This window comes from Globicephala melas, chromosome 1 (assembly GCF_963455315.2).
Source record: "Globicephala melas chromosome 1, mGloMel1.2, whole genome shotgun sequence".
Classification (NCBI taxonomy): Eukaryota; Metazoa; Chordata; class Mammalia; order Artiodactyla; family Delphinidae; genus Globicephala; species Globicephala melas.
In genome coordinates, this window is record NC_083314.1 from 170,132,496 (window position 1) to 170,159,315 (window position 26,820).

The 26,820-nt window shown below is 38.5% G+C and overlaps 1 protein-coding gene across 3 annotated transcripts in view; it reads right to left on the reverse strand.

Annotated features, from left to right (window-relative positions):
* KDM1A (lysine demethylase 1A) overlaps window positions 1-26,820 on the reverse strand; it is a 64,076-nt gene that overhangs the window by 10,499 nt on the left and 26,757 nt on the right. For all 3 annotated transcript variants that reach the window (XR_011377552.1, XM_030875412.3, XM_030875406.3), the window contains 10 exons: window positions 19,708-19,841; window positions 16,585-16,663; window positions 15,869-15,961; window positions 14,877-14,983; window positions 13,231-13,312; window positions 12,085-12,179; window positions 3,099-3,241; window positions 2,631-2,721; window positions 1,302-1,436; window positions 454-527 (listed from right to left, as the gene is read on the reverse strand). Coding sequence is in view for 2 of the 3 variants with exons in the window: in XM_030875412.3 (XP_030731272.1) it covers window positions 454-527; window positions 1,302-1,436; window positions 2,631-2,721; window positions 3,099-3,241; window positions 12,085-12,179; window positions 13,231-13,312; window positions 14,877-14,983; window positions 15,869-15,961; window positions 16,585-16,663; window positions 19,708-19,841 (1,033 nt within the window). In the remaining variant the exon portion in view is untranslated. The remainder of the gene's footprint in view (window positions 1-453; window positions 528-1,301; window positions 1,437-2,630; window positions 2,722-3,098; window positions 3,242-12,084; window positions 12,180-13,230; window positions 13,313-14,876; window positions 14,984-15,868; window positions 15,962-16,584; window positions 16,664-19,707; window positions 19,842-26,820) is intronic.

Genomic DNA, 26,820 nt, shown 5'->3' on the forward strand with positions numbered 1-26,820 from the left:
CATCCCTGACTACAGAAAAGAGTAGATGTATGTGGAGGCTGGATGCAACATGCAGCACACTGTCACCATGTAAGAGTTCACTATCAAAAACCCAATGGAAATAAAGTGTAATACTTTCCCGGTCCCCAGAATTATGAGTTTAAAGCAATACCACCTTCTACGCCACTCAAAGACAATTTTCATTCATGTATCAAATCTTATGGGAAAAGGCTATCTTTTAAAAAAAAGATACCTAGCAAGTATCTAGGACACCGTTACACATTAAAATATACAGCAGAGGATTAAGGAGCCTGACAAATAGTCCTATGTGCACAGATACCTTCCATTCATTAAACAATTTACAATACATTCACTGAACATAAATAAAAGCCCAGGGTGCTTTGTAATTTTTCTTTTAAATCTAACAGAAGGAACAGTAAAAGCTATCTTTCTGAGCGTTCGTGTTTTCCTTACCTTGGGGGATTGGCTTCCAATTCTTGAAGTTTTTCTTCTAGCTTTCCTTGTGTTTCAGCTAATTCATCATATTCCTGATAAAATTAAGAGAACTGGGTTGATCTTGATGGGTCAGAGACCCACCTAGTTATTTATACCACAAGGTGTAAGGCCTGGACCATATCCCTGTTCAGGTTAATCTACAAGTGTGCCTTAGCTGAAGGCTGGAGGTTGGGTCAGGGCTCAGGGATGGTTGTTCTCGGAGACAAGTTACAATGTTAGCCTAGAATTAAGACTGAGGGGGGTGGGGGTGGGGAGGTGGGGGAGGATGCAGAAGGAGGAAATAAAGAAACATACTAGTATGCTACACAGTAAGGATGAAAAAGAATAGTGACTACCACTTCCGGTGCGTTTACTGTGTCCCGAGCATGGAATAACCACTTCAGACCCCCTACAAGTGAGGTAGTACTAACACCATGTCACAGATGAGGTGACTAAGGAGTCTAAGGTCACAGGGCTAGGAGATACTAAGTTAGGGATTTCAACCAGACAGTTTGACTCCATTCAATAACTCTGAAGTCCATGTTCATTATCATTATTTTAAATTGTCAGAGATAAACTATGACAGAGGGCTAAACTGAGATGTGGGTAAGCTAAAGGATGACACTGTGAAAACAAGGCAGGAATTCTGCAGAAAAAGCAGACAAAATTAACCCATTAAGTTCCCACAGCTCCTGTGTACCAAACCCTCTTCCTACTACAGGCACCTGTGATTGGCTAGTGGCTCTCTCTTTTCCAAAGTTTCCCGGATCTATACTATTTCTTAGGATTCCAAGTAAAAATCAATGAGGCATGTATGTATACCATACCTTGCATAAGGCAGTTAGATCCCTGTGTTTGCTTTTCACTAAGAACTCAGCAGTGATATCTCTGGGTGGCTTGACTTCAGATGCTTCTTTGTATTGCTGATGGAGTTCTTTAATTTTCTCTTTTAAATTTACCATCTAAGAGGGAAAAATACAAATTTACCATTCCAGACAGTAATTCATCACCAAAGCATGTACTTTGGTTCCTCCCCTAAACTGCTATTATACCAAAACAGGGTTATACTGCAAGGTCTATGGAATTCTTAAATACCTCTTCCAAATCATGATATTAAAAAAAATTTTTTTAATGACATTTTAAAACAGGAAAAAATCCTATATGGCTCAACATAGAGGTATCACATCACTATCAGATAAGGAGGATTGGCTCTGTCTTCCAAAACAAATGGGAGAACTAGGAATGTCCCATTAATAAAAATATATAATTAATTAAAAATTAACTACCAGGAAAAACAAACTGTCTCCAATTAAACTTATTGCTTTGGGAAACAAATTGTCATGATTTGTTTTTTAAATATGTAAAAGGTCAAATCATCACACAAAGAACCATTCCCAATGTTAGTTTTTTCGGATTTCTGGTGGTGCTACACAAGACTAGGGTGAAGGTTAAAGCTTGAGACTGGGAGCTTCACACCAGCTGGCCATGTTCTAGCCACTCTTCTCACTTCATCCATACCACAATCCATGAAGAAGATGTGCCAGAGACCTCTTCATTTGACAAGATGACGAAATGAGGTACAGTGAGAGAATGAGGCAAGAGTCCAGTCACAAGATGCACCCAGATTTTGCATCATAAAGCCCCCAAGTCTGCAGCTGGCAGGATGAGGAGAAACAAATGGTTTCCCAGTCTGGAGCTGGGGCTCTGGAAGATGGCATAAACAAAGGCCCCCTTACAGGTACCACTGGGGAATATCCCCATATTGGCACCTCAAGTGAAATAATTATGCCAATGAATTATGGTACTGGCTGCTGACATGTTGTCTTCATCAGTGGGAACTTAACCCCAGCACAGCTGATCTCCTTCTCATCCTAGACTTCAGCAGAGGGCACTAGGCCAGCTTTGCAACAGGCAACAGCAACCTGACACAGGAAAGATCTATTTCCCCCAGCATCAATTTACCAATAATGCCATACAGAAATACTGACAGATAATACAGTGCCTTTTGCTAGTCATTATTTTCTTAACAATAATGAGCTGTGCAGACTTTCTCTCCCATGGAGAAAAAAAATCAGAAATGCTTTTAAATTTCTAAATTAAAGGCCTTTTCCCCCTACTGATGCATCTTCAGCTATGAAAAAAATATAAAATTTCACCTTATTAAGAAGTTCTTTCAGTTCCTCCTGAGTTTTCACTATCTTCTTCCAATGTTCAATCTGCTCATCTTTGACATGCTTTTCTTGTAACCTGAAGAGACAATATATATGCTCCGGCCACACAGCCAGCCTTGCTGAGTAAGACAGGTGCCCATCAGAAACATTTGATGGCATCAAGGCCCTCTAAAATTTCTAATACTTTGGAATAAGAAAGTTGGCTGGTGGCAAATTATTTTCTAGGCTATGTTAAATACAGTTAATTCAATACCATAAAAGACATGAATTTTACAATCGAGAGAGCCTTAAGGATCATGTAATTATTTTAAATAGCTTTACTTTTGGATTTAACTATTTCACAAGAAAATAAGTGAAAACTAGCTCAAATAAGATTTGATGAAAACTTTAAACATTAAATAGCAAATCTATAAACGGAATCTATAATACAACAAGCGGTATCAAAGTACTTACTGAATGACAACTTCCAATGCCTGGCCAAGGGATACAGGCTTATTATTGAGGACATTGAAGTCTAGTTGATGACTAAGGTAAGATGTAGCTTCTAGCAACCGGTTAAACTCTTGCTCTACCATTTCATCTTTCTCTTTAGGAACCTGAAAATTTGAAGTATGGCAGAGTTGGTCCTTACACGACTAAACATAACCATCCATGAAAACACAAATGCTCTACAGTTTAAAAGGTCAAAATATGTATCTCAAAGGGGAAACCTTTGAGGACAATGATTCAAACTGTCTTTTCTATGAAGTGGTCAATTCCATTAAATGAGATATGAAATGTTTCAGCCCAGATATTTTCCTATTCTCACGATTTTGCCCTCAGAGCTGGGACTCTACCTTTATTAACAGCCACAGGATTCACATTGGTGTTGAGTGAAGTCATGTGGAGCCCAAGATGCCCTGGAGTTGACATGCACTGAGATAAGCTGGGCTGACATGCAGACAACACACTGGAGAAGTCCCAGAGAACAAAGACTATGTTAACACACCTGAGCACCTTCCAGAATAAGGACAGGATGAAAAAATAAGAAGCCCAAGGTATCTGCTTCCCCTCAAAGACGACAATTTCAGGTAGGAGTAGGGAAGAGAGAAGTGAAATTCATGGCTATTAATAAGAACACAACAGCATCTTAATTCTTTCTCAGAGTAATAGTGTTTTATGGCACCAATTAAGTTCAGAGTTGAATATCCAATGCTCTTAGACTATGAGTGACTGAGGTACCAGGTCTGGCTCACTACTGTGGAGTAAGAGAACAGATTGCAAAGCAGATCATCAAGCTGCAAGACCATGCTCCTAATCCCTGCTGTGCCCCTACCTAGTGATACCATCAGTTAGCTGACACAAATTCCTCTGCTACTGCTTAATTCAGCCCCAGAGTAAACTGTATCTACAATCCTATTGCTGAATTCATGGGAATAGCGAGAAGGAAAAAGCATGTTCTAAGGCAAGCATCTCTTGCCATAAAAAGCTAGGCATCGGGACTTCCCTGGTGGTCCAGTGGTCAAGACTCCGTGCTCCCAATGCAGGGGGCCTGGGTTCAATCCCTGGTCAGGGAACTAGATCCCGCATGCCACAACGAAAGATCCCACGTGTGGCAACAAAGATCCCGCGTGCCACAACTAAGAGCCGGCACAGCCAAATAAATACATAAAAAAAAAAAAAGGCGCTAGGCACCAACTGGGAAACAGGATTCAAAATTTGGATTTTCACTTTACCATCAACCTAAAATTGGTAACAAGAAAACAAAACATGAAAGTAAGCCCTAATAATCACTAAGGCTGAGGAAGAATGATCTACAATTAGAGGTAACTATTATGGACAAGATCATCACAGTAAAACTCTGCTTCTCATCTGCAACTCCTTCAGTTTTGCCCTTCCCAATTAAATGGATGCTTTCGAAGCACTAGCCTCTGCCCCTTCACTGATGAGTCACACAGTAACTCTTAGCAGATGAGCCATGGTATAGCAAAAAAGAATATGGTGAGAAGTATAATCTGCACCAAAACAAAGGGAAAAGGACTGCAACTCTCCTTTGGAACTGTAAATTATGACAAGACACTATAACTAATTCAATCAAAATAATATTTTAAAGCATCAAGTTCTAAAAGATCACACATGGGAGAGATCAGGAAATCTTTATGAATTAGAGAATCCCCCTTAGCCTTAGAAATAGAAACCCCTGAGAATCTTTTGGTTTATGTTGAGAAATAAGGCAGTGAATCAGGCTTTGGATGCTTGGTGCCATTTATATATCAGGGTGGTACCTAGGACTTGGTACCTAGGACTTGGTACCTAGGACTTGGTGGATCAAACACATCTGACCTACCCATTCAAGTCCAGGGCCAAAGAAAGGAGTTCTTGGTGACATCGCTACTTGTTTTGATTACACAGCTATCAGAGCTGATGGAAGTGACCTTCTTGTCAGGAATTTCATTTACTTTCCCGTCAGTTACATATACTCTATATATGATGGTCACATAAAGAACAGCTCAAAGCAATGCTGAAATTTTGCTTGGTGTTAATTCCCGCAGTGATGTTACAAAAGATGGTTCTAAATTTGGTGCTCCTTTAAAAAGGAAACAATCACATTTTCAATATGAAATCTACATAGTTATGAGCTCTTCACTGATCACAGATGCAATATGAATGACTGCTTTTCCTGGAGTACAAATGGTGATATTTCTACATGTGGCTTCTAAAATGCCTAGCAGGAGGATGCTATAGCAGTAAGAGGGATCAGATCACATATGCCTCTACAATAGGACAGAAAGTGCCAATACGCCAAGTTTGCAAATGGTACAGATTAAAGCTCTTCCAGTGTCAATTGGATGGCTTGCTTTAGACAAGCTCTAATCTTTACAGCTAGAGTGACAGTCACATAGGGAAGTTCATATTAAAAAAGTACGCAGCACTCAAAGGCTCAGTATCTGGGGTCCAGGGTGTGTGGTACAGAAATATTTAAAGGGACACTGTCAAGGTTAGAGGGACCAAATTTGACCTTTTGTTTCTTCCCTCTGTTTGCTGAGCAGCCCACTTGATTCGTTACACTTTCCCCTTTAGTCCACCCACACCCCCGACAAAAAACTTGACTTTTTACATGCTCTTTCAATGACAAATACTCAAATGGCACCAGCCCAACATACAGGTGCAACTCTACAACAAACCAGTGGGAATGTATGATGGACGGGATCTTTGGAAGGGAAAGATTTAAGTTTCAGGCTTTTAATGGGTTACTGTAAACAGTGAGGAAAATGAATTGAAAAATTATGAAAGAAAAATACCTTGACAGTGTCCTTTTAACCAGTGCAGCAGAGAGAGAAATAAACTGTAAATAAGAGCCCACAGCCAAGCCAAGTTTAGTTTTGTAAGACGGCAGTAGAATCAAGGCTTTAAACACACAGCATGACAGAAGCATTGTGAGCTCAGAAGCTGCAACTACCACAGAGATAAGGAACAGACTGTACAGAGACTAAAATGAGAGAGTCAAGGCACAGAAATGGGCAAAAGAAAGGCACTTTGGGTGGGGGTGGGGGTGGTAAAGGGAGACAGTGCAGAAAGCAGAGAGGAATAAGCAAAATTCAGTACAAGAGAAAAAGAACAACAATCAAACCAAACAAACACCAAACCAAAAGATCACTGCTGCATCTGATACCAGAATGACATGACTGCATCTCCAGGACACCCCCTCTAACTCGGGGCTCCAGTCAGCAGTCAGGTCCCATCCATTTTCTGCTAAGCAGTTATAGGAATGTTGTCAGTGACACCAGGGGTAGCTTTGAAACCTGGATTTTTTCCCATTAATTTTAAAATTACACTTTAAAATTAAAGAAATATTTGGAAAATAGTACATAAAATACTTGTCCATTAGGACACCAATACTGACTGGGAGAAAACCAAAATGTGTTTTTGATGTATTTAAACCTTGACTCTGTTTCTAAAGTTAATCTATTAGATATATTCTACTTGACACACTCAGACAATGACAAGAACTTTAGCAACTGACTACCCTAAGCACCCCCTACATACCTGTTTCAGGTCATTTCTTTCCCTTTGGTGAGAACCCTTGGACTCTGTTAGTTCCACAAATAATTATGAAAGGATGTTGAAATACTGGCAATCTCTAACACAAGTCACAATAATTTTAGTTTAACCTGACCATTCATTCTTTTTTTAGAAAATAAATTTATTTATTTATTTTTATTTTTGGCTGCGTTGGGTCTTCGTTGCTGCGTGGGCTTTTTCTAGTTGCTGCGAGCGGGGGCTACTCTTTGTTGTGGTGCGCAGGCTTCTCATTGTGGTGGCTTCTCTTGTGGAGCAGGGGCTCTAGGTGTGTGGGCTTCAGTAGTTGCGGCACACGGGCTCAGTAGTTGTGACACACGGGCTTAGTTGCTCCGTGGCACGCAGGATCCTCCCGGACCGGGGCACAAACCTGTGTCCCCTGCATCGGCAGGCGGACCCTCAACCACTGCGCCACCAGGGAAGCCCTAACCTGACTGTTCTATTGTATATTCTTAAATTGCATCCTCAGAAAGGAACTCAGCAAATGTTACCAAGGCTTAAGCACCACATTTTACGCAGCTGGATTCCTATATTACAACACAGTGACAACACATAACAACAAACGAAGAAGCAGTCTTTCGGGAAAGGACCTTTGATACAGTTTCCTAGCAAAGAATCAAACAAAAAGGCTATTGCTTGAAACAGATTTTATGATTTTTCAAAACCATTTATTTCTCAATGAAAGGCTCCAAATAAATGGTTCCTTCAAGACTAAACATTTGGTGAGTCTCCCTCCTCTAAATGGGGTCTAACCCTGACTGCTTTGATCCTATTACACGGAGCATCCATATATGGAGGACGGATTACATGGAGCATCCCTGAACATGGTCCGGGTGGGGAAGCCTGTGTGACTGGCTCATGCAGAATAAATTCCGGGAGAGCCAAACAACTTTCTGGACACGGTCCCTGATTCTGTAAGGAATCATCTCAAAGGAAGGACAGCTCTCCTTAGTTCTACCTCTGGTTGCATTCTATCATCACAAGCTTGGTAGGTCTTCAAAAACATTGCCCATCTGTCATACTTCCAGTCTGCATAAGTTCTCTAGCAGCAGAGCAAAAATGGAGTTAAGTGTACCTAGGTTCCAGGTACTCAAAGTTCTGAGATTTAGCCAGAGAAATCCTCAGGAAGAATTACACGTTGAAGAAAGTTGTAATGGCAAAATCTGGCCAACAGAGGCCACAGTCAACCTCCACCTCTCCCATCCCCCATGCACTTCTACAATTACGGTAAAACGAAAGATTAGTGGAAAAATAAATTTACATCTGAGGAGTTTCTAACCCAGATTCCCAAATAGCTAAGGGAAATGAGATATTGTTATTAACCCTGAAGGGAGAATAAGGACAACAGGTATATCCTTAATTCAAATAAAATTCAATGTGATTCTATAAATGGAGACTGTTGCCTCCCTCTCCTTCTTTTACCTCATAAGGAATCTTTCAGGGGATGTAAATAACTGACTTTCCTAGAGCAGGGACTAAGCCATGTGGAGAAGGCACACATGGCATGTCTAAGGAGTGCACTCCAGCAACTTCTTTAGCACATAGCAGAGGTGCTCAGTAAATTCTTGTTAAATAAATTAATATAGTTTGGAAAAGAAAAGTCAGTATTATAACTATATTTGAGGGGAAAAAACTTATTTTGCAACTTCAAAAACATTAAAGGAAGGCATGAGATTTTTATATTTATAAAAAGCAGGGATTGGCAGTCATGATTTTAAAGGGTAGAGAAAGACTTCCTTAAAGATACCAAAGATGTTTCCAAAAAGGAAGATGAAAACTGAAACGGCCAAGATACCTCTGTCAAAAGTATAACCACTTAAGCATCACTCTCTATGAATAAAAGTGGAAACTTGCTAAGTTATGATAGGTACTGAGTGTATCCAATCAATGGTATTTCTAAGAAGCCTGGCATGCGTTACCTTTCAAGTGTTATCTTTCTTCCTCATAATCAGGTTCTGTTTCTCTAAGTAGTTACTGAGTCTTTTGATCTCACTTAATAATCACACACACACACACACACACACACACAGAGTCTCTCTCTCTCTCACACAGTCACTCACTTCAGATACCTTTTCATTACTCAAAAAAAGTCAAACACAAAACTAGAATCTAAAGCCCCCAAGTTACTAGCCGTATAGGAGATGCAGAAAACACTCACAGTCATTTCTCCAGTCTCCCCCACCAATCCATGTTTTCAGTCCTCTCACTAGTGACTCCCAAAATGCTCCTGAAATATGAATTACTCTATTTCCCAACCTTACCCATATCTATTTAAAACTGCATAATTCAGAGGATAACTCCATCATCAGTTAATCCGAGGGCACCTGCTTTATTAGCTCCGATTATTTGTTTTGTTTTGTTTTGTTTTGTTTTTGCGGTACGTGGGCCTCTCACTGTTGTGGCCTCTCCCGTTGCGGAGCACAGGCTCCGGGCGCGCAGGCTCAGCGGCCATGGCTCATGGGCCCAGCCGCTCCGCGGCATGTGGGATCTTCCTGGACCGGGGCATGAACCCGTGTCCCCTGCATCAGCAGGCGGACTCTCAACCACTGCGCCACCAGGGAAGCCCTCTGATTGTTTTTATAGGCTTGGAAGATACTTCTATTTATAAGAATATCCTATAGTAGAACCAGATTAGAAAGCCCTGTTCTAGTAAACCAAAGCCATAAAATAAGCTTCCTTTGTCAAAAACAAACATACAAGCTCAACATACTAGCTGCCAGTCCAGGACCAGAGAGAAGAGAGAGGCAAACTCTTTCAGGGATTCTTGTGACTGTTATTAAAACAATAACAAGGTAACAAAACAAAAACCACTTACTACATGATTTTTTTTCTATAGCAGCAAAATGGCTGAGTATGGTGATATGTCCTTAAGACAAAATTACAAATGATATTAATAACTCTGAGTTAACTGCTGGCCTTGTATAGGATGGAATAATTAATTTCTATGTACTAACAACAGAACCATCAAATCAATCACCCTCTCTTCCACTGAGGCTATCCACAGAGAATGGAGGAACACATCTCATTTCGTTCAACAGTTCACTGAAGAAAAATCAATGGCTGAGTGAATATCATCACTCTAGGTGGGCCTCCTTAGAATACCTATTAAAAGAAAGCTCTCTGAGAAGGAGACTCAGCTGATGCAGTCACACTGGCAGTCAGAACTGCACACTCACCCCTGCTCCCACCTTCCCTGAACTATCAGCTAGGCAGAACAGAACAAGTGCGGGCATTAAAGCTGCAACACCAGACAACGGACCTTGGCTCTACAACTTATTGACTATAATGACCTCAGGGAAACATGCACGTGCTTTAGATTCTTCCCCTGCAAAATGGGAGAATGAAGCAACTGACTGAGCGATTCCTTAGATTTCTAAAGGCACGACACATATCTGTGATTATAAGCATAAATTAACCAGGCTATAAGCTCTCAGTACTTGTCATATAAGCCAAAAGCCAGTCTACTGGTCACCGGTTGTCCATTCCTACTCTGAGCTAGACCACTGGGAACAGCATGATTAAGAAATATTAATGTCTTCTTATGTTTGATTGACTAACTTAAGGCAAGCAGAACTCAAAGATGCAAAGAATTTTTTCCCAAATTTGAGAATGCTTAAAGAATCCTCCTTACCATTTGGCTGCTTCACCAAATACAAACAAACCAACCTAGAAAAATACTATAAAGATCAGAGTTGAATGACAACAAAATGCTGAAAACCACACACCAGCTTAACAACTGTGTACCAAAATGCTACTCAAAGGGCTGGTCCTGGTGAGATACGGAGCTTATGCCAGAACATAAATTAAACGCACCACCACTTCTTTCGTTGACAAAGTCTTGCTACCAAAAAAAAAAAAGTCATCCTCTGAACAAACATCATGGTTAAATGGTGTGGTTTATTTACATTCTGGCACAAGATATATCTCATCCCATACTAGTAACCAACAGTTCATGGATTGGCAGCTGGCTATAGGCCACACTTCAGCAAATATTGGTATGTTATTTAGAAACAAGTGTTTTAAAAAATGTTTTACAGCTTATCTAATACCAAGAAAGCAGACAATTTCTTTGGATATCTCTACTAGGAAAAAACCCCTCACTTTTTACTGTTAGAAAGACTAAATGAACAGGCTCTACATTCAGGAAAGTCTAAAGAAAAAGATAGTGTCTCAAAGATCAGTGATAATCTTTGGTTTGGATTCCATTACTTCTTGAGGACTAATGTAGTATCTACTTCAGAGACCCTGCTTCCTCAATTCAATTCTCTAAATTACTGTCTATCTACCTAAAACACCTATCTGGTCATGTCACTTCCCCTGCTCTCAACAAGACTGGAAAAATGGGAGTCCATTATAGTACTCTTTCTACTTTTGTATATGTTTGAAAATTTCTATAATAAAAAGGTGGGAAAAGATAATTATTTGTGTACAAGTACCACCAGACTATGGGGTCTTACATGGCAGGGACACTGTCTTATCTCTTTATTTTTTACAGGTCTTTGCAGGGTAAATAGAAGTTTATAGAATTGTTGAATTAACCTCTACTTCATCCTTTTCCTTTCTACTTTGTTTATTTTGCCAGAAGGCTGCCCGCCCTTTCCCCTCACCCCCAAAAAAGCCCTGGGAGTAAATATGGATCCAGAATGGTGGGGATGGGAACCAAAACATTTCCCAGAAGTCTGTACTTCTCTGATATAAACTGCATATCCTAAAGGTAGACAGGAAAAGGTGAGGATGTCCCATGGGACCTATCACACAAAATTCTAGAGTTGGAATCTAACCACTTTTAATAACAGTAGGCTAAACTGCCATATACATAGCAAGCTTTCCCTTCCTTCAAATATAAAGATGATAGTGTGTTTATAGCCTGAGAATTGTAGACTCCCTCACTCCTAACAGGGGAGTTGGCAAAAATTCTGCTGAATACAAACTTTTGAGTTTCACAGACCCCTAAAAATTAGGACTGACTTACATAACTTATAATACAGCTGTTAAAACACTCTCACTCTCCCATACTGAATATCACTTCCATGCTACTATCATACCAACCATAGGAAGCTCCTATGCCTCTGATCAACAAACACTTTAACCTACCTAAGCATCAGGTTAGTACCACCATTTCGCTATTAGCCCATCAAAAACTAAAAAACTTAACAGCCTAGCTAGCCTAATCTTCATTAAGTATTTAAAGATAAATGCCTAAACAGGCATGTATAACCCCTTCCTATACAGCTCAGAGTTAAGAAACAATCACAATAATGTCACATCATTTCTACTCTCAGTTCATATTTATATGTGTGTATATTCACTCACATATTTCCCCAAAATTGTTTTCCACTGAACCAAAGAAATTGTGAAAAGTAGTTTGTTGTCAACTTACAGCTTGTCCATTAGCTTCATAAAGTGGGCATTTTTGCTTGATCTTGGCCAGTTCCATATTTACTTGCTTGCTAACCACAGCCATGGGATTCCCTCCTAGAAAAAACTCCAACAATTAAATTCAACATACCTATGAAAAGAGAACAAAAACCTCAATGCAAAAATATTTTTACTCAAAATTTAAAATATCAAAGCTTAGGGTACATGAATTACATATCAACAAAATGCCCAAAGTAAAATAAATATTTAAGTTAAGCATAAAGAAGAAAGCAAAACATTACCTATTACCAAAAATTGGTTAACATTACAGACCCTTCTAGATTTTATGTGCATAAAATTACAGACATATACATACAAAAGGATCATAACACATGCACTGTTCTGTGATCTTTTTCCAACTTTGCAACAAATGTGGACATAATTTCATGTTAATATGCAGCTACATAATTTTTAGTGGCTGCATAGTTCTCATTGTATAATAATTTAATCTTCTAATCTGTGGTTTCTAACATCTGCTACGTCACTGTCCAGTTGTCTATTTTCTTAGGATAATTTCCTAGAACTGGATCCGCTAGGTTAAAATCTATGTACATTTTAAATTATGCTCATATTGATGTATCTTTTCAGGAAGACTATTTGTCAATTTACCTCTCACTAATACTGAGAACAGTATCCTAACCAATATATTTTAAAATTGTATCTATGGCTTTAAAATGTAAGATTAAACAGGGACTTCCCTGGTGGCGCAGTGGTTAAGAATCTGCCGGCCAATGCAGGCAACAAGGGTTTGACCCCTGGTCCGGGAAGATCCCACATGCCAAGAAGAAACTAAGCCCATGCGCCACACTATTGAGACTGCGCTCTAGAGCCCGTGTGCCTCAACTACCGAAGCTGGTGCACCTAGAGCCCGTGCTCCACAGCAAGAGATGCCACTGCAATGAGAAGCACGCGCACCGCAGCAAAGAGTAGACCCTGCTCGCAGCAACTACAGAAAGCCCGCGTGCAGCAACAAAGACCCAACGCAGCCAAAAAAAAAAAAAAAAAATACATACATACATACATATATATATATATATATATATGTAAGATTAAACAATTTTATGAGTCTCAGACCTTGTATTACAGTACAAAACTAAGAACTACTTACCAAGACCTGTTACTACCATGGCTCCAAGATCAGCTACGTAGTTTCCTTTGCGAAATGTAGCAACTCGTCCACCCACACGATCCTGTTTTTCAGAAATTAAATGGCTAAAGTCATAAATTCTAGTTTAACCATAATAACCTGGCAAGGTACCATCTCAGGGCTCTTTGATAACTTAAAAAGAAAGGTGTAGTCAGAGTTTACATGGAGTACAATGTGAGCACAAAGAGCAAATGAACTTTAACTATTTGAGAGAGTGGTAGGTAATGAATGACATATAAAAGGAACAGAATTAAGTGATGTGAGGTAGGAAACAATTTGACACCCAAAAGACATACTTAGTTACTGGTACTATTAGCCACCTACCCTAATGTCTCTAACACCAGTTGTACAGGCTGAGCAAGGGCCACTCACATAGAAAATATTTGTTCACAAATTTCAACACTAAAGGCCATTTTCCTACCTTCATGTTCTGACTCTTGCCCCACAGTGTCAAAGTCAGCTGTGAATGATTTGATATCTATCTGACAAATGCCTCTCCAGTGCAGCCCCATGCCCAAGGGCAGAGTGTCTACTGAGCATGAACTGTTGACAATACCTCTCATTTCTACACAGGCCCAAGTGTTATCTTTGCTGACTGTAGATTTTCAAGTATGGGGAAATCTTACTGAGCTGCAGTGATACTTCAGTCATGGATTACATGAGAGTACTCTGTAAACTCCAAACAAACAAATGAAAAAAAGCAAAACAAAAACCTGCACACATGGCTAGGAATCATAATGATCCCATTATTCCTTGCTATATTCTTTGTACACAGGAGACAGAGGGCACACAAATGTTTTCTGAATTAATGAATAAAATATTAAAGTAAGACTGTATCAGGAATTATTTAATTTTGATCTCTCCATACTCTATTTGTAAAGAACATTTTAAAAAATTAGGAATTTGTAAAAAGCAATTTCAAAACATTTTGAAAGCTTTTATAAAATTTTAGATTGTTTAGGTTATGTGAGAAGTGTTTTGTTGTTGTTTGGTTTTTGTTTCTTTAAATGGTAGGAGTCAAGGGAGGTCTTTAAGCCACTGAAAAATAATTAAATCTCAAAAATTACTCATGAAAATGATTTGAATAATAACATCCTAATGGGATGTTCTTTTTTTCCATTCTGTGCCATCATCCCCATCCTCTTTCAGTTTCCATTTCTCTCTCTAGGACTAATGATAAGGAGCCAATATCTTGGCTTCACCAGGCTGTAAAAGATGGCTGCTGTCTGAGAAGCAACTCCTTTCCGTTTACAATCAAACAGAATACAATTCACTCTGTCCCACCACTAAATATAACTGCATCCTGTAAAGGGTATGCCCGAGAAAGCCCCCAAATTGAAAGTTAGCTGCAAGAAACAATGACCTGAAAATATACATCAAAGGGCTATATGGATTATTTATAAACTCTAAATACTCACTGAGCACTTTGCAAAGTTTTACTGTCAAAAATGCTTTATCCAATGTAGTTAACACTGTCAAAATACTTTGAGTATTATTTAAATCAGTTTGGTTTAGTTCAATTTGTAAGATTCCTTAATTTGCAACAGATAATTTCTTTACCATATTTCCATTAAGCTGGGCTTCTAAACCCAAAATAAAATTCTTACCCTGGCTTCCAGAAGTGTGACATCCATTCCAAAACTTTGTAACTGACGAGCTGCTGCCAAGCCCGAGACCCCAGAGCCTATAATGATTACCTTTCCTGTCTTTTTAGCTAAAATTAAAAAATGAACAAAAATTAAAATACTTTGTTGTAGGTTTAAGAGTTTTTATTTGTTATTTTTTTAATCAAGAAAATTTCTAGGTTCTTAACATGTTATGACGTCTCACAAAGTAACAATTCAGAGTTATTTTCAAATTATGAAAACTATATGAATACAAATTAGCAAATATCTGAAACTTATAAACTTTAATTCAACGTTGAAAATTCATAAATGAAATCCTTTATCTTAAGATTTACTTTTTCATTACCTCTGCCATGTGCTTCAGCGTCTGTGACCCTCGGTTAATTTATTATGAATAATCTCCCACATTTACCTCACAATTATACTTAGGACAATTTGAGCAGTCAACCAATCGATTCTTAAAGCTATTTTCTTTAAGCTCTACTTCTGCAGTCTTTAGTTTCCTTTTATGAAAAATTATTAAAGCATAAATATAAAATAAATAAATAGATAGATAGATGTATTAATTCTCAAAATACCCCTATCTTCTGATTCCTGGCAGACATTATCCAGACACCATTAAAGGGGTAAAAAGCATTTAAAAAATAAAAATGCAACCTTTAGCATTGCATTAAAGAACTGGTTAATGAGAGAAAACAAACTTCCTACTTTATAACTGATTTTTTTCATTTTTAATAAATTTTACTTTGTTTTTTCTTAAATTGGAAATTCAGTATCTTTTATCAAGTATTTATCAAACCAGAAATTATAGGAAATTCACATTTACAAAGAGATTTTACTTTAAATTTGACTTATAAGAAGATAAACTTGGGAATATTTTGGTTCTAAATATGGATTTAGAAATCAAAATAAAATGCTAAAAAGCCTGCTGGAACCTAATTTAAAACCATAAAATTCATTGGCCAGGTCCTTACTTGGGAGGGGCTTTATCCTCTTATAGATGCCGAAGTTGATAAGACCATGACGCTCTAAATAACTGTGAACTCGGTGGACAAGCACGGTATCACCTACAGAAAAATGAATTTAAAAACATGTTTATCTTTTAAGCACTTTAAATGGAAAACTCTTAACTCTTCTTCTATTTCTCCATCATGAAGTCATTCTATTCATCTTTTCTATAAGCTTCAAGTCATGTGATTCCTTTAGAAAAGTGATTCTTAGAACTATTAATCTGTGTGGTAGTCCAAAAATGCATATCACATAATTTCAAATTTTTAAAAATGACATCCCATTACAGATGAAATGAAGGACAAAACCAACCCTTTTAAAAGTAGTATTATGCTCATTTCCTTTGGCAAAAACTTTACAAGACTGCTGGTGGCAAATGGGAAATGAGAAAGCCAGATAGACAGGCTGAATGCCAGCAAAGTACTATGTGGATTAAAGCTGGAACATAGGTCTGGAGAAATTATTAGCAATCTCTGAACTCACTCACCCGTCAACACAATTAAAAAATCAGAAAAACAATTACAAACACACAAAATAGTTTTGCTGCAAGGCTCATTTTTGCATAGCACAAGAAGATGAAAATTCATTATCAAATTCATTATCAAGGAACCATGAGCTTCTGGAAGGAAGTATCCATTTTCAAATCCAGTTCAAAACCAGTCCTACTGAAAACACTACTTACTGTTGTAAGGCGCTTCTAATTGTTGGAGAGTAGCCTCAAAGGTCAGCTGAATCTTTGGATTATCTAACCACAACTGCAACTGTATTTAAATGATAGAAATTGTATTACAATCAAATAGACATATACCATTTGATCACTTTAAAATATCTTTTTAACTTTAAGGCCTCAAATATAGGTTTTCCTTTCAGTGAAACAGTAAGGGTTATATTCCTGACAAAGAAACTAATGAAACACAAAACTATGTCAAATGAGTGAATTATTAAAGAAGCTAGGAGATAATTTAGCCTGCCTAGTAAGTTGCCAAGATCATACAGCTGGGGAGCAACAAGAATTTAAACCTGAGTTAGATAACTCCAGAGATCCTGAGTAGATACAAAATCAAATGATCAATCAGATATGTGGGGAGGTGTGTGTGCAAAGGATAACTCCTCAGTTTTGGGCTTGCACAACTAAATGAGTTGGTATGCCATTCACTGAATGAGGGACACCGAAATAAGAGATAATGAGTTAAGTTTCAAGACAACAAGAGGAGGTGAAAGACTGGCATCTAGATACATAGCTGGGGTTCAGAGGAGAGTTAAGGTTTAGAGCCACTTGCTTATGGGTGATAACTGAAGCCAAGTGTGTAGAACAGGGCTCCTAGTGGGAAAGAACAGGGGAGAGAGGAGAGGACCTTAAGGAACTCTAACCAGTTCACATAGTGGTCTGTTGTTAAGGATAAGGCTATAAAGCATTCAGAGAAGACAACCAGGGAGGCAGGAGAAAAACTAGAATAATGTGTTAAGCTAAGGGAGCTGTGTATTTAAGAAAGGAGGAGTCAATTATTTTGAATACTGCTGAAAAAGCAGTAAGATGAGGAATAAAAAATATTATGGTACAATCAATTTATTTACAATCAATTTATTCTTTTCAAACTGAATATATATCTGCAAAATGTAAGACCAGCTGAATACCATCATATTTACATCTTAGCTAAAAGTTAATAAAGACTGCTCCATAAACAAGTTTCAAAGAAAGAACTAAAGTGTAAATAAATTCAGGGCTTCCCTAGTGGCGCAGTGGTTGAGAGTCCTCCTGCCGATGCAGGGGACATGGGTTTGTGCCCCGGTATGGGAAGATCCCACATGCTGCAGAGCGGCTAGGCCCGTGAGCCATGGCCACTGAGCCTGCGCGTCTGGAACCTGCGCTCCGCAACTGAGAGGCCACAACAGTGAGAGGCCCGCGTACAGCAAAAGAAAAAAAAAAAAAGTGCAAATAAATTCAATTACAGAGATATGACCAAATCCATATGGACCCTCTGCTTTTCTCTGTGGCCACTGTCAAAGGAAAATGGAACTCCTCAAGCACACAGTGGGCCCAAGTCCATCACCCCTCAACACAAGCCTTCTTCCTCCTTCCATCTTATAATATAAAGGTCAGGTCATAGGTTCTAGTTGAATAATCCTAAAGTTGTGGTTTTAAAATCTGGAAGCAAAAGATGCAGTTTAACACGAGAGAACTGACACAATTCTTACAGGAAAGAATGACTTAAGTTCCGTTCTTTAGCCAGAGACCACAACTCTAACCTGGGCTAGTCCTTCCCCAAATCTGGATTTCTGGTCACAGGTAATGAATCAAAGAAAACAGAGATCCCTATAAATCCACCACTCAAATTCAAGTAAAAACTCCCCTCAGGATGAAACAAAAAAATGACAATTTTGTCTGAAATCCACTTAGAACAAATGTTGACATGTTACACAAAGAAGCTGATTCAATTATAAGACAAATCAGCCTCAGAAATGCACATTAAGAATTTTCCATTCACTTTAAAAAAATCACCCTATTTTCCTTCACAAAAAAGAACCTTTATTCTGTACTACAAAAACCTACCAATCACTCTAGATGAATGGCATTTAACAATCCAAATTTAGCAGTAGTTTTGCAATGTAATGGTCAAAATAAAGACGTTAGTGGTGGCTAAAAAGACATCTCTGAGCTATATCCAAAATAACTGAAATTACAACATGAATTTCTTCTACTTTGTATCACTCCAGAGTACAATGAATATGTTCTGAATAGTATATAAAGAATTTCTGATGAATAAAGGACATTAAAGAAAAATTCACAGAAGAAATACAAATGACTAATAAATGTGAAAGAGCAATCAGTCTGGGGCTTCCCTGGTGGCGCAGTGGTTGAGTCTGCCTGCCAATGCAGGCAACACGGGTTCATGCCCCGGTGCAGGAGGATCCCACATGCCGCAGAGCGGCTGGGCCCGTGAGCCATGGCCGCTGAGCCTGCGCGTCTGGAGCCTGTGCTCCGCAATGGGAGAGGCCACAGCAGTAAAAGGCCCGCACCGCAAAAAAAAAAAAAAAAAAAAGCAATCAGTCTAAGTAATCAAAGAAATGGAAAATAAATGAAATGATTTTGGTCTACTACAGCAGCACAGATTATCATCGTTTTAATCACAAAAACAGGGCAGGGTAACGAGGGTGTCAACTGGGTCAGCCTCTCTGGGAAGCAATCTGACAACATGTATCAAATCTTTAAAAGCGTTCATACTTTTTGACCAGGTAGTTTTCCTTCTAGAACGCTATCCTAAGGAAATAACCAGAGATAAGAGTCAAGAATGTATAAAGCTGTTCAGAGCTTCATTATAATAAGCAAAAATGGACATTTAAATGCCCAACAGTTAAAGTATGACCCAACTGTCAGATAAAAAAATATTTTGCCGACATTAAAAATCAATCATTTAGCCAGAGGAGGAAGATCAACCAGATGAGAAGAACAGAATAAGGGTTTCTCTTACCCTGGGAAGGAAAGACAAAGTGATTATTTTTAATGTATTATTAAAAAAAAAAAGTGTGTAAAGATTCTTATTGTGTGTTTATGAGGTTATGAGGAAAGAAAAGGATCCCAAGAATGCATGGAAGTAGGATCTCAATTTTGTAAAAACAAAAATTAAATGTACCTTTAAAAAAATACCTGGAGGAAAAAACGCCTAATTTTTAACAGTGGTTATCTCGGAATAGTATTACAGATAACTTAAAAATTCTTTCCTCTCTATTTTTCCCCCCATATTCTATATAAAAGTAATATGTACCTTTTACAATTCAGGTGGAAAAAAGCTGATTGGAAACTTACTGTGCGGTTTCTAATGAACAGAAAAACCTTCTGGGTTTGCTGTGGTCCACTGATGATATCTGGAAAACAGGCTGCTTCTTGAGAAGTCATCCGGTCATGAGGAAGTCTACTCTGGAAAGCTGCACCCTCCACACCTAACAAAGAAAAGCAAAGGACTTCTGGGAAAAGTGAAAGTGAACACAAAACTAGGGATAATGATTATGCCTCAAACTCCTTTCTTGCCTGAAGAACCTCTGTAAAGCTTTGCCTTATTTGCAGACTGATCTCACTTCCTTTTTTAAAAAAACTTTCAATTTGCTCAAAAGCTGAAACATCCTTAGGATTTAGTCATTCTTTTCAGCTTAACATTCCAAAAATCAGTTTACTAATGAGTGAAACAATATACCATATAAAGCACAAGGCATTTAGAATATTTTCTTCATCCACAAAAAAACTTTAAAATATTGGAGGATACTCTAATTAAAATTAGCATTACTGATAATATACAATAAAATTTAAAACTAAAGAACCAGAATAAAGGAAAATACACTAACGAAAGCAAAAGAGGTTATGGAGTGAAAAACACAATCACATGCCTTCTTTTAGGACTACAGCAGGGAACATGAAGAGGACTCTAAGGTTTAATAACCAACACATGATCTCATAAATGGCACCATCCATCAGTTCTCATAATTCAGTGCTGGCAAGCAGTGAAAGAAACTAAGCAGACTACAATGAAGAGATAAAAGAAAGCAAGGAATTCGCCTTTTCTGGCAGAAACATTAGAAATGCTTTACTACATATTGCAAGTAAAATATTTTACTGCATGTACTATATAGTAATATATATACATAGTATATATATAACTTACATAACAAGTATAATTCTTAAAATTGGGTATTAAATTGATATTTTTATAAGCTGATGGTTAAGTACATCTTTTTAAGGTGTCCTCAGAAACATTCACATATATTTTACTTTTATTTCTAAGATGATCTCTCCCTGGTGGTCTAGTGGTTCGGATTCGGCGCTCTCTATCTAAGATGATCTTACAAATATATACTTCCATCAGCTTCTGAACATATCAAGAAACAATTTAAAGAGTTTCAAAATTCAATACCACTGAAGTAATTATATAAGTAACAAGACAGGCACCAGATATCCATATTTAATCATTTTAAAGCACATAAAACAAGAAGTTGGAAGCACTGATAATGGAAGCAACTTTAAAGGAAAGGCATTAGTAAGATTAGGAGAATAAAAAGAACAAGGCAGAGACCTTCAATATGGTGGAGGAGTGAGACGTGGAGATCACTTTCCTCCCCACAAATACATCAGAAATACATCTACACGTGGAACAACTCCTATAGAACACCTACTGAACGCTGGCAGAAGACCTCAGACATCCCAAAAGGCAAGAAACTCCCCACGTACCTGGCCATGTGGCTGAGAGGGTCTTGGTGTTCCAGCCGGATGTCAGGCCTGTGCCTCTGAGGTGGGAGAGCCGAGTTCAGGACATTGGTCCACCAGAGACCTCCCAGCTCCACATAATATCAAACGGCGAGAGCTCTCCCAGAGATCTCCATCTCAACACTAAGACCCAGCTCCACTGAACAACCAGCAATCTACAGTACTGGACACCTTATGCCAAACAACTAGCAAGACAGGAACACAACCTCACCCATTAGCAGAGAGGCTACCAAAAATCATAATAAGGTCACAAACACCCCAAAACACACCACCGGATGTGGTCCTGCCCACCAGAAAGACAAGATCCAGCCTCATCCACCAGAAGACAGGCACTACTCCCATCCACCAGGAAGCCTACACAACCCACTGAACCAACCTTAGCCACTAGGGGCAGACACCAAAAACAACAGGAACTATGAACCTGCAGCCTGCAAAAAGGAGACCCCAAACACAGTAAGTTAAGCAAAATGAGAAGACAGAGAAACACACAGCAGATGAAGGAGCAAGGTAAAAACGTACCAGACCAAACAAATGAAGAGGAAACAGGCAGTCTACCTGAAAAAGAATTCAGATAAAGATGATCCAAAATCTTGAAAATACAATGGACAAATACAAGGATCGTTTCACAAAGAGCTAGAAGAACTAAAGAGCAAACAAACAATGATGAACAACACAATAAATGCAATAAAAACTTCTCTACAAGGAATCAATAGCAGAATAACTGAGGTAGAAGAACAGATAAGTGACCTGGAAGATAAAACAGTGGAAATAACTACTGCAGAGCAGAATAAAGAAAAAAGAATGAGAAGAATTGAGGACAGCCTTGGAGACCTCTGGGACAACATTAAACGCACCAACATTCGAATTATAGGGGTCCCAGAAGAAGAAGAGAAAAAGAAAGGGAGAAAATATCTGAAGAGATTATAGTTGAAAACTTCCCTAATACGGAAAAGGAAATAGTCAATCAAGTCCAGGAAGCACAGAGAGTCCCATAAAGGATAAATCCAAGGAGAAACACGCCAAGACACATATTAATCAAACTGTCAAAAATTAAATACAAAGAAAAAATATTAAAAGCAGCAAGGGAGGGCTTCCCTGGTGGCGCAGTGGTTGAGAGTCCGCCTGCCAATGCAGGGGACACGGGTTCGTGCCCCGGTCCGGGAAGATCCCGTGGAGCGGCTAGGCCTGTGAGCCATGGCTGCTAAGCCTGCGTGTCCGGAGCCTGTGCTCCGCAACGGGAGAGGCCCACGTACTGCAAAAAAAAAAAAAAAGGCAGCAAGGGAAAAACAACAAATAACATACAAGGGAATCCCCATAAGGTTAACAGCTGATCTTTCAGCAGAAACTCTGCAAGCCAGATGGGAGTGGCAAGACATATTTAAAGTGATGAAAGGGAAAAACCTACAATCAAGATTACTCTACCCAGCAAGGATCTCATTCAGATTTGATGGAGAAATTAAAACCTTTACAGACAAGCAAAAGCTAAGAGAATTCAGCACCACCAAACCAGCTTTACAACAAATGGTAAAGGAACTTCTCTAGGCAGGAAACACAAGAGAAGGAAAAGACCTACAATAACAAACCAAAAACAATTAAGAAAATGGTCACAGGAACACACATATCGATAATTACCTTAAATGTAAATGGAATAAACACTCCCACCAAAAGACACAGACTGGCTGAACGGATACAAAAACAAGACCCGTATATATGCTGTCTACAAGAGACCCACTTCACACCTAGGGACACATACACTGAAAGTGAGGGGATGGAAAAAGATATTCCATGCAAATGGAAATCGCAAGAAAGCTGGAGTAGCAATTCTCACATCAGACAAAATAGACTTTAAAACAAAGACCATTACAAGAGACAAAGAAGAACACACATAATGATAAAGGGATCACTCCAAGAAGAAGATATAACAATTTAAATATTTATGCACGCAACAGAGGATCACCTCAATACATAAGGCAAATGCTAACAGCCATAAAAGAGGAAATCGACAGTAACAGAATCATAGTAGGAAGCTTTACCACCCCATTTTCACCAATGGACAGATCATCCAAAATGAAATAAGGAAACACAAGCTTTAAATGATACATTAAACAAGATGGACTTAATTGATATTTATAGGACATTCCATCCAAAAACAACAGAATACACTTTCTGCTCAAGTGCTCATGGAACATTCTCCAGGAAAGATCATATACTGGGTCACAAATCAAGCCTTAGTAAATTTAAGAAAATTGAAATCATATCAAGTATCTTTTCTGACCACAGTGCTATGAGACTAGATATCAACTACAGGGAAAAAATCTGTAAAAAATACAAACACACGGAGGCTAAACAATACACTACTTAATAACCAAGAGATCACTGAAGAAATCAAAGGTGAAATCAAAAAATACCTAGAAACAAATGACAATAAAAACGTGATGACCCAAAACCTATGGGATGCAGCAAAAGCAGTTCTAAGAGGGAAGTTTATAGCAATACAATCCTACCTCAAGAAACAAGAAACATCTCAAATAAACCACCTAACCTTACACCTAAAGCAATTAGAGAAAGAAGAACAAAAAAACCCCAAAGTTAGCAGAAGGAAAGAAATCATAAAGATCAGATCAGAAATAAACGAAAAAGAAATGAAGGAAACAATAGCAAAGATCAATAAAACTAAAAGCTGGTTCTTTGAGAAGATAAACAAAATCGATAAACCATTAGCCAGACTCAAGAAAAAAAGGCAGAAGACTCAAATCAACAGAATAAGAAATGAAAAAGTAACAACTGACACTGCAGAAATACAAAGGATCATGAGAGATTACTACAATCAACTATATGCCAATAAAATGGACACCCTGGAAGAAATGGACAAATTGTTAGAAAAGCACAACCTTCCGAGACTGAACCAGGAAGAAATAGAAAATATAAACAGACCAATCACAAGCAGTGAAATTGAAACTGTGATTAAAAATCTTCCAACAGGGCTTCCCTGGTGGCGCAGTGGTTGGGAGTCCGCCTGCCGATGCAGGGGATGCGGGTTCGTGCCCTGGTCCGGGAGGATCCCACATGCCGCGGAGAGGCTGGGCCCGTGAGCCATGGCCGCTGGGCCTGTGCGTCCGGACCCTGTGCTCCACAATGGGAGAGGCCACAAGAGTGAGAGGCCTGCGTACCGCAAAAAAAAAAAAAAAAAAAATCTTCCAACAAACAAAAGCCCAGGACCAGATGGCTAAACAGGCGAATTCTATCAAACATTTAGAGAAGAGCTAACATCTATCCTTCTCAAACTCTTCCAAAATACAGCAGAGGGAGGAACACTCCCAAACTCATTCTACAAGGCCACCATCACCCTGATACCAAAACCAGACAAAGATGTCACAAAGAAAGAAAACTACAGGCCAATATCACTGATGAACATAGATGCAAAAATCCTCAACAAAATACTGGCAAACAGAATCCAACAGCACATTAAAAGAATCACACACCATGATCAAGTGGGGTTTATCGCAGGAATGCAGGGATTCCTCAGTATACGCAAATTGATCAATGTGATAAACCATATTAACAAATTGAAGGAGAAAAACCATATGATCATCTCCATAGATGCAGAAAAAGCTTTCAACCAAATTCAACACCCACTTATGATAAAAACCCTCCAGAAAGTAAGCATAGAGGGAACTTACCTCAACATAATAAAGGCCATATATGACAAACCCACAGCCAACATCATTCCCAATGGTGAAAAACTGAAACCATTTCCTCTAAGATCAGGAATAAGACAAGGTTGTCCACTCTCACCACTATTATTCAACATAGTTTCGGAATTTTTAGCCACAGCAATCAGAGAAGAAAAAGAAATAAAAGGAATCCAAATCAGAAAAGAAGTAAAGCTGTCACTGTTTGCAGATGACATGATACCACACATAGAGAATCCTAAAGATGCTACCAGAAGACTACTAGAGCTAATCAATGAATTTGGTAAAGTAGAAGGATACAAAATTAATGCACAGAAATCTCTTGCATTCCTATACACTAATGATGAAAAATCTGAAAGAGAAATTAAGGAAACACTCCCATTTACCACTGCAACTAAAAGAATAAAATACCTAGGAATAAACCTACCTAAGTAGACAAAAGACCCGTATGCAGAAAACTATAAGACACTGAAATTAAAGACAATACAAACAGATGGAGAGATACACCATGTTCTTGGATTGGAAGAATCAACAATGTGAAAATGACTATCTTACCCAAAGCAATCTACAGATTCAAGGCAATCCCTATCAAACTACCAATGGCAGTTTTCACAGAACTAGAACAAAAAATTTCACAATTTGTATGGAAACACAAAAGACCCCGAATAGCCAAAGCAATCTTGAGAAAGAAAAACGGAGCTGGAGGAATCAGGCTCGCTGACTTCAGACTATACTACAAAGCTACAGTAATCAGGACAGTATGGTACTGGCACAAAAACAGAAATATAGATCAATGGAACAGGATAGAAAGCCCAGAGATAAACCCACGCACATATGGTTACCTTATTTTTGATAAAGGAGGCAAGAATATACAATGGAGAAAAGACAGCCTCTTCAATAAGTGGTGCTGGGAAAACTGGATAGCTACATGTAAAAGAATGAAATTAGAACACCGCCTAACACCATACAAAAAAATTAACTCAAAATGGATTAAAGACCTAAATGTAAGGCCAGACACTATAAAACGCTTAGAGGAAAACCTAGGTAGAACACTCTATGACATAAATCACAGCAAGATCCTTTTTGACCCACCTCCTAGAGAAATGGAAATAAAAATAAACAAATGGGACCTAATGAAACTTAAAAGCTCTTGCCCAGCAAAGGAAAATATAAACAAGATGAAAAGACAACCCTCAGAACGGGAGAAAATATTTGCAAATGAAGCAACTGACAAAGGATTAATCTCCAAAATTTACAAGCAGCTCATGCAGCTCAATATCAAAAAAACAAACAACCCAATCCAAAAACGGGCAGAATACCTAAATAGACATTTCTCCAAAGAAGATATACAGATTGCCAACAAACACATGAAAGGATGCTCAACATCACTAATCATTAGAGAAATGCAAATCAAAACTACAATGAGGTATCACCTCACACTAGTCAGGATGGCCATCATCAAAAAAATCTACAAACAATAAATGCTGGAGAGGGTGTGGAGAAAAGGGAACCCTCTTGCACTGTTGGTGGGAATGTAAATTGATATACCCACTATGGAGAACCGTATGGAGGTTCCTTAAAAAACTAAAAATAGAACTACCATACGACCCAGCAATCCCACTACTAGGCATATACCCTGAGAAAACCATAATTCAAAAAGAGTCATGTACCACAATGTTCACTGCAGCTCTATTTACAACAGCCAGGACATGGAAGCAACCTAGTTGTTCATCGACAGATGAATGGATAAAGAAGATGTGGCACATATATACAATGGAATATTAATCAGCCATAAAAGAAACGAAATCGAGTTATTTGTAGTGAGGTGGATGGACATAGAGATTGTTATACAGAGTGAAGTAAGTCAGAAAGAGAAAAATAAATACCGTATGCTAACACATATAATATGGAATCTAAAAAAGAAAAAAAAAAGGTTCTGAAGAACCCAAGGGCAGTACAGGAATAAAGACAC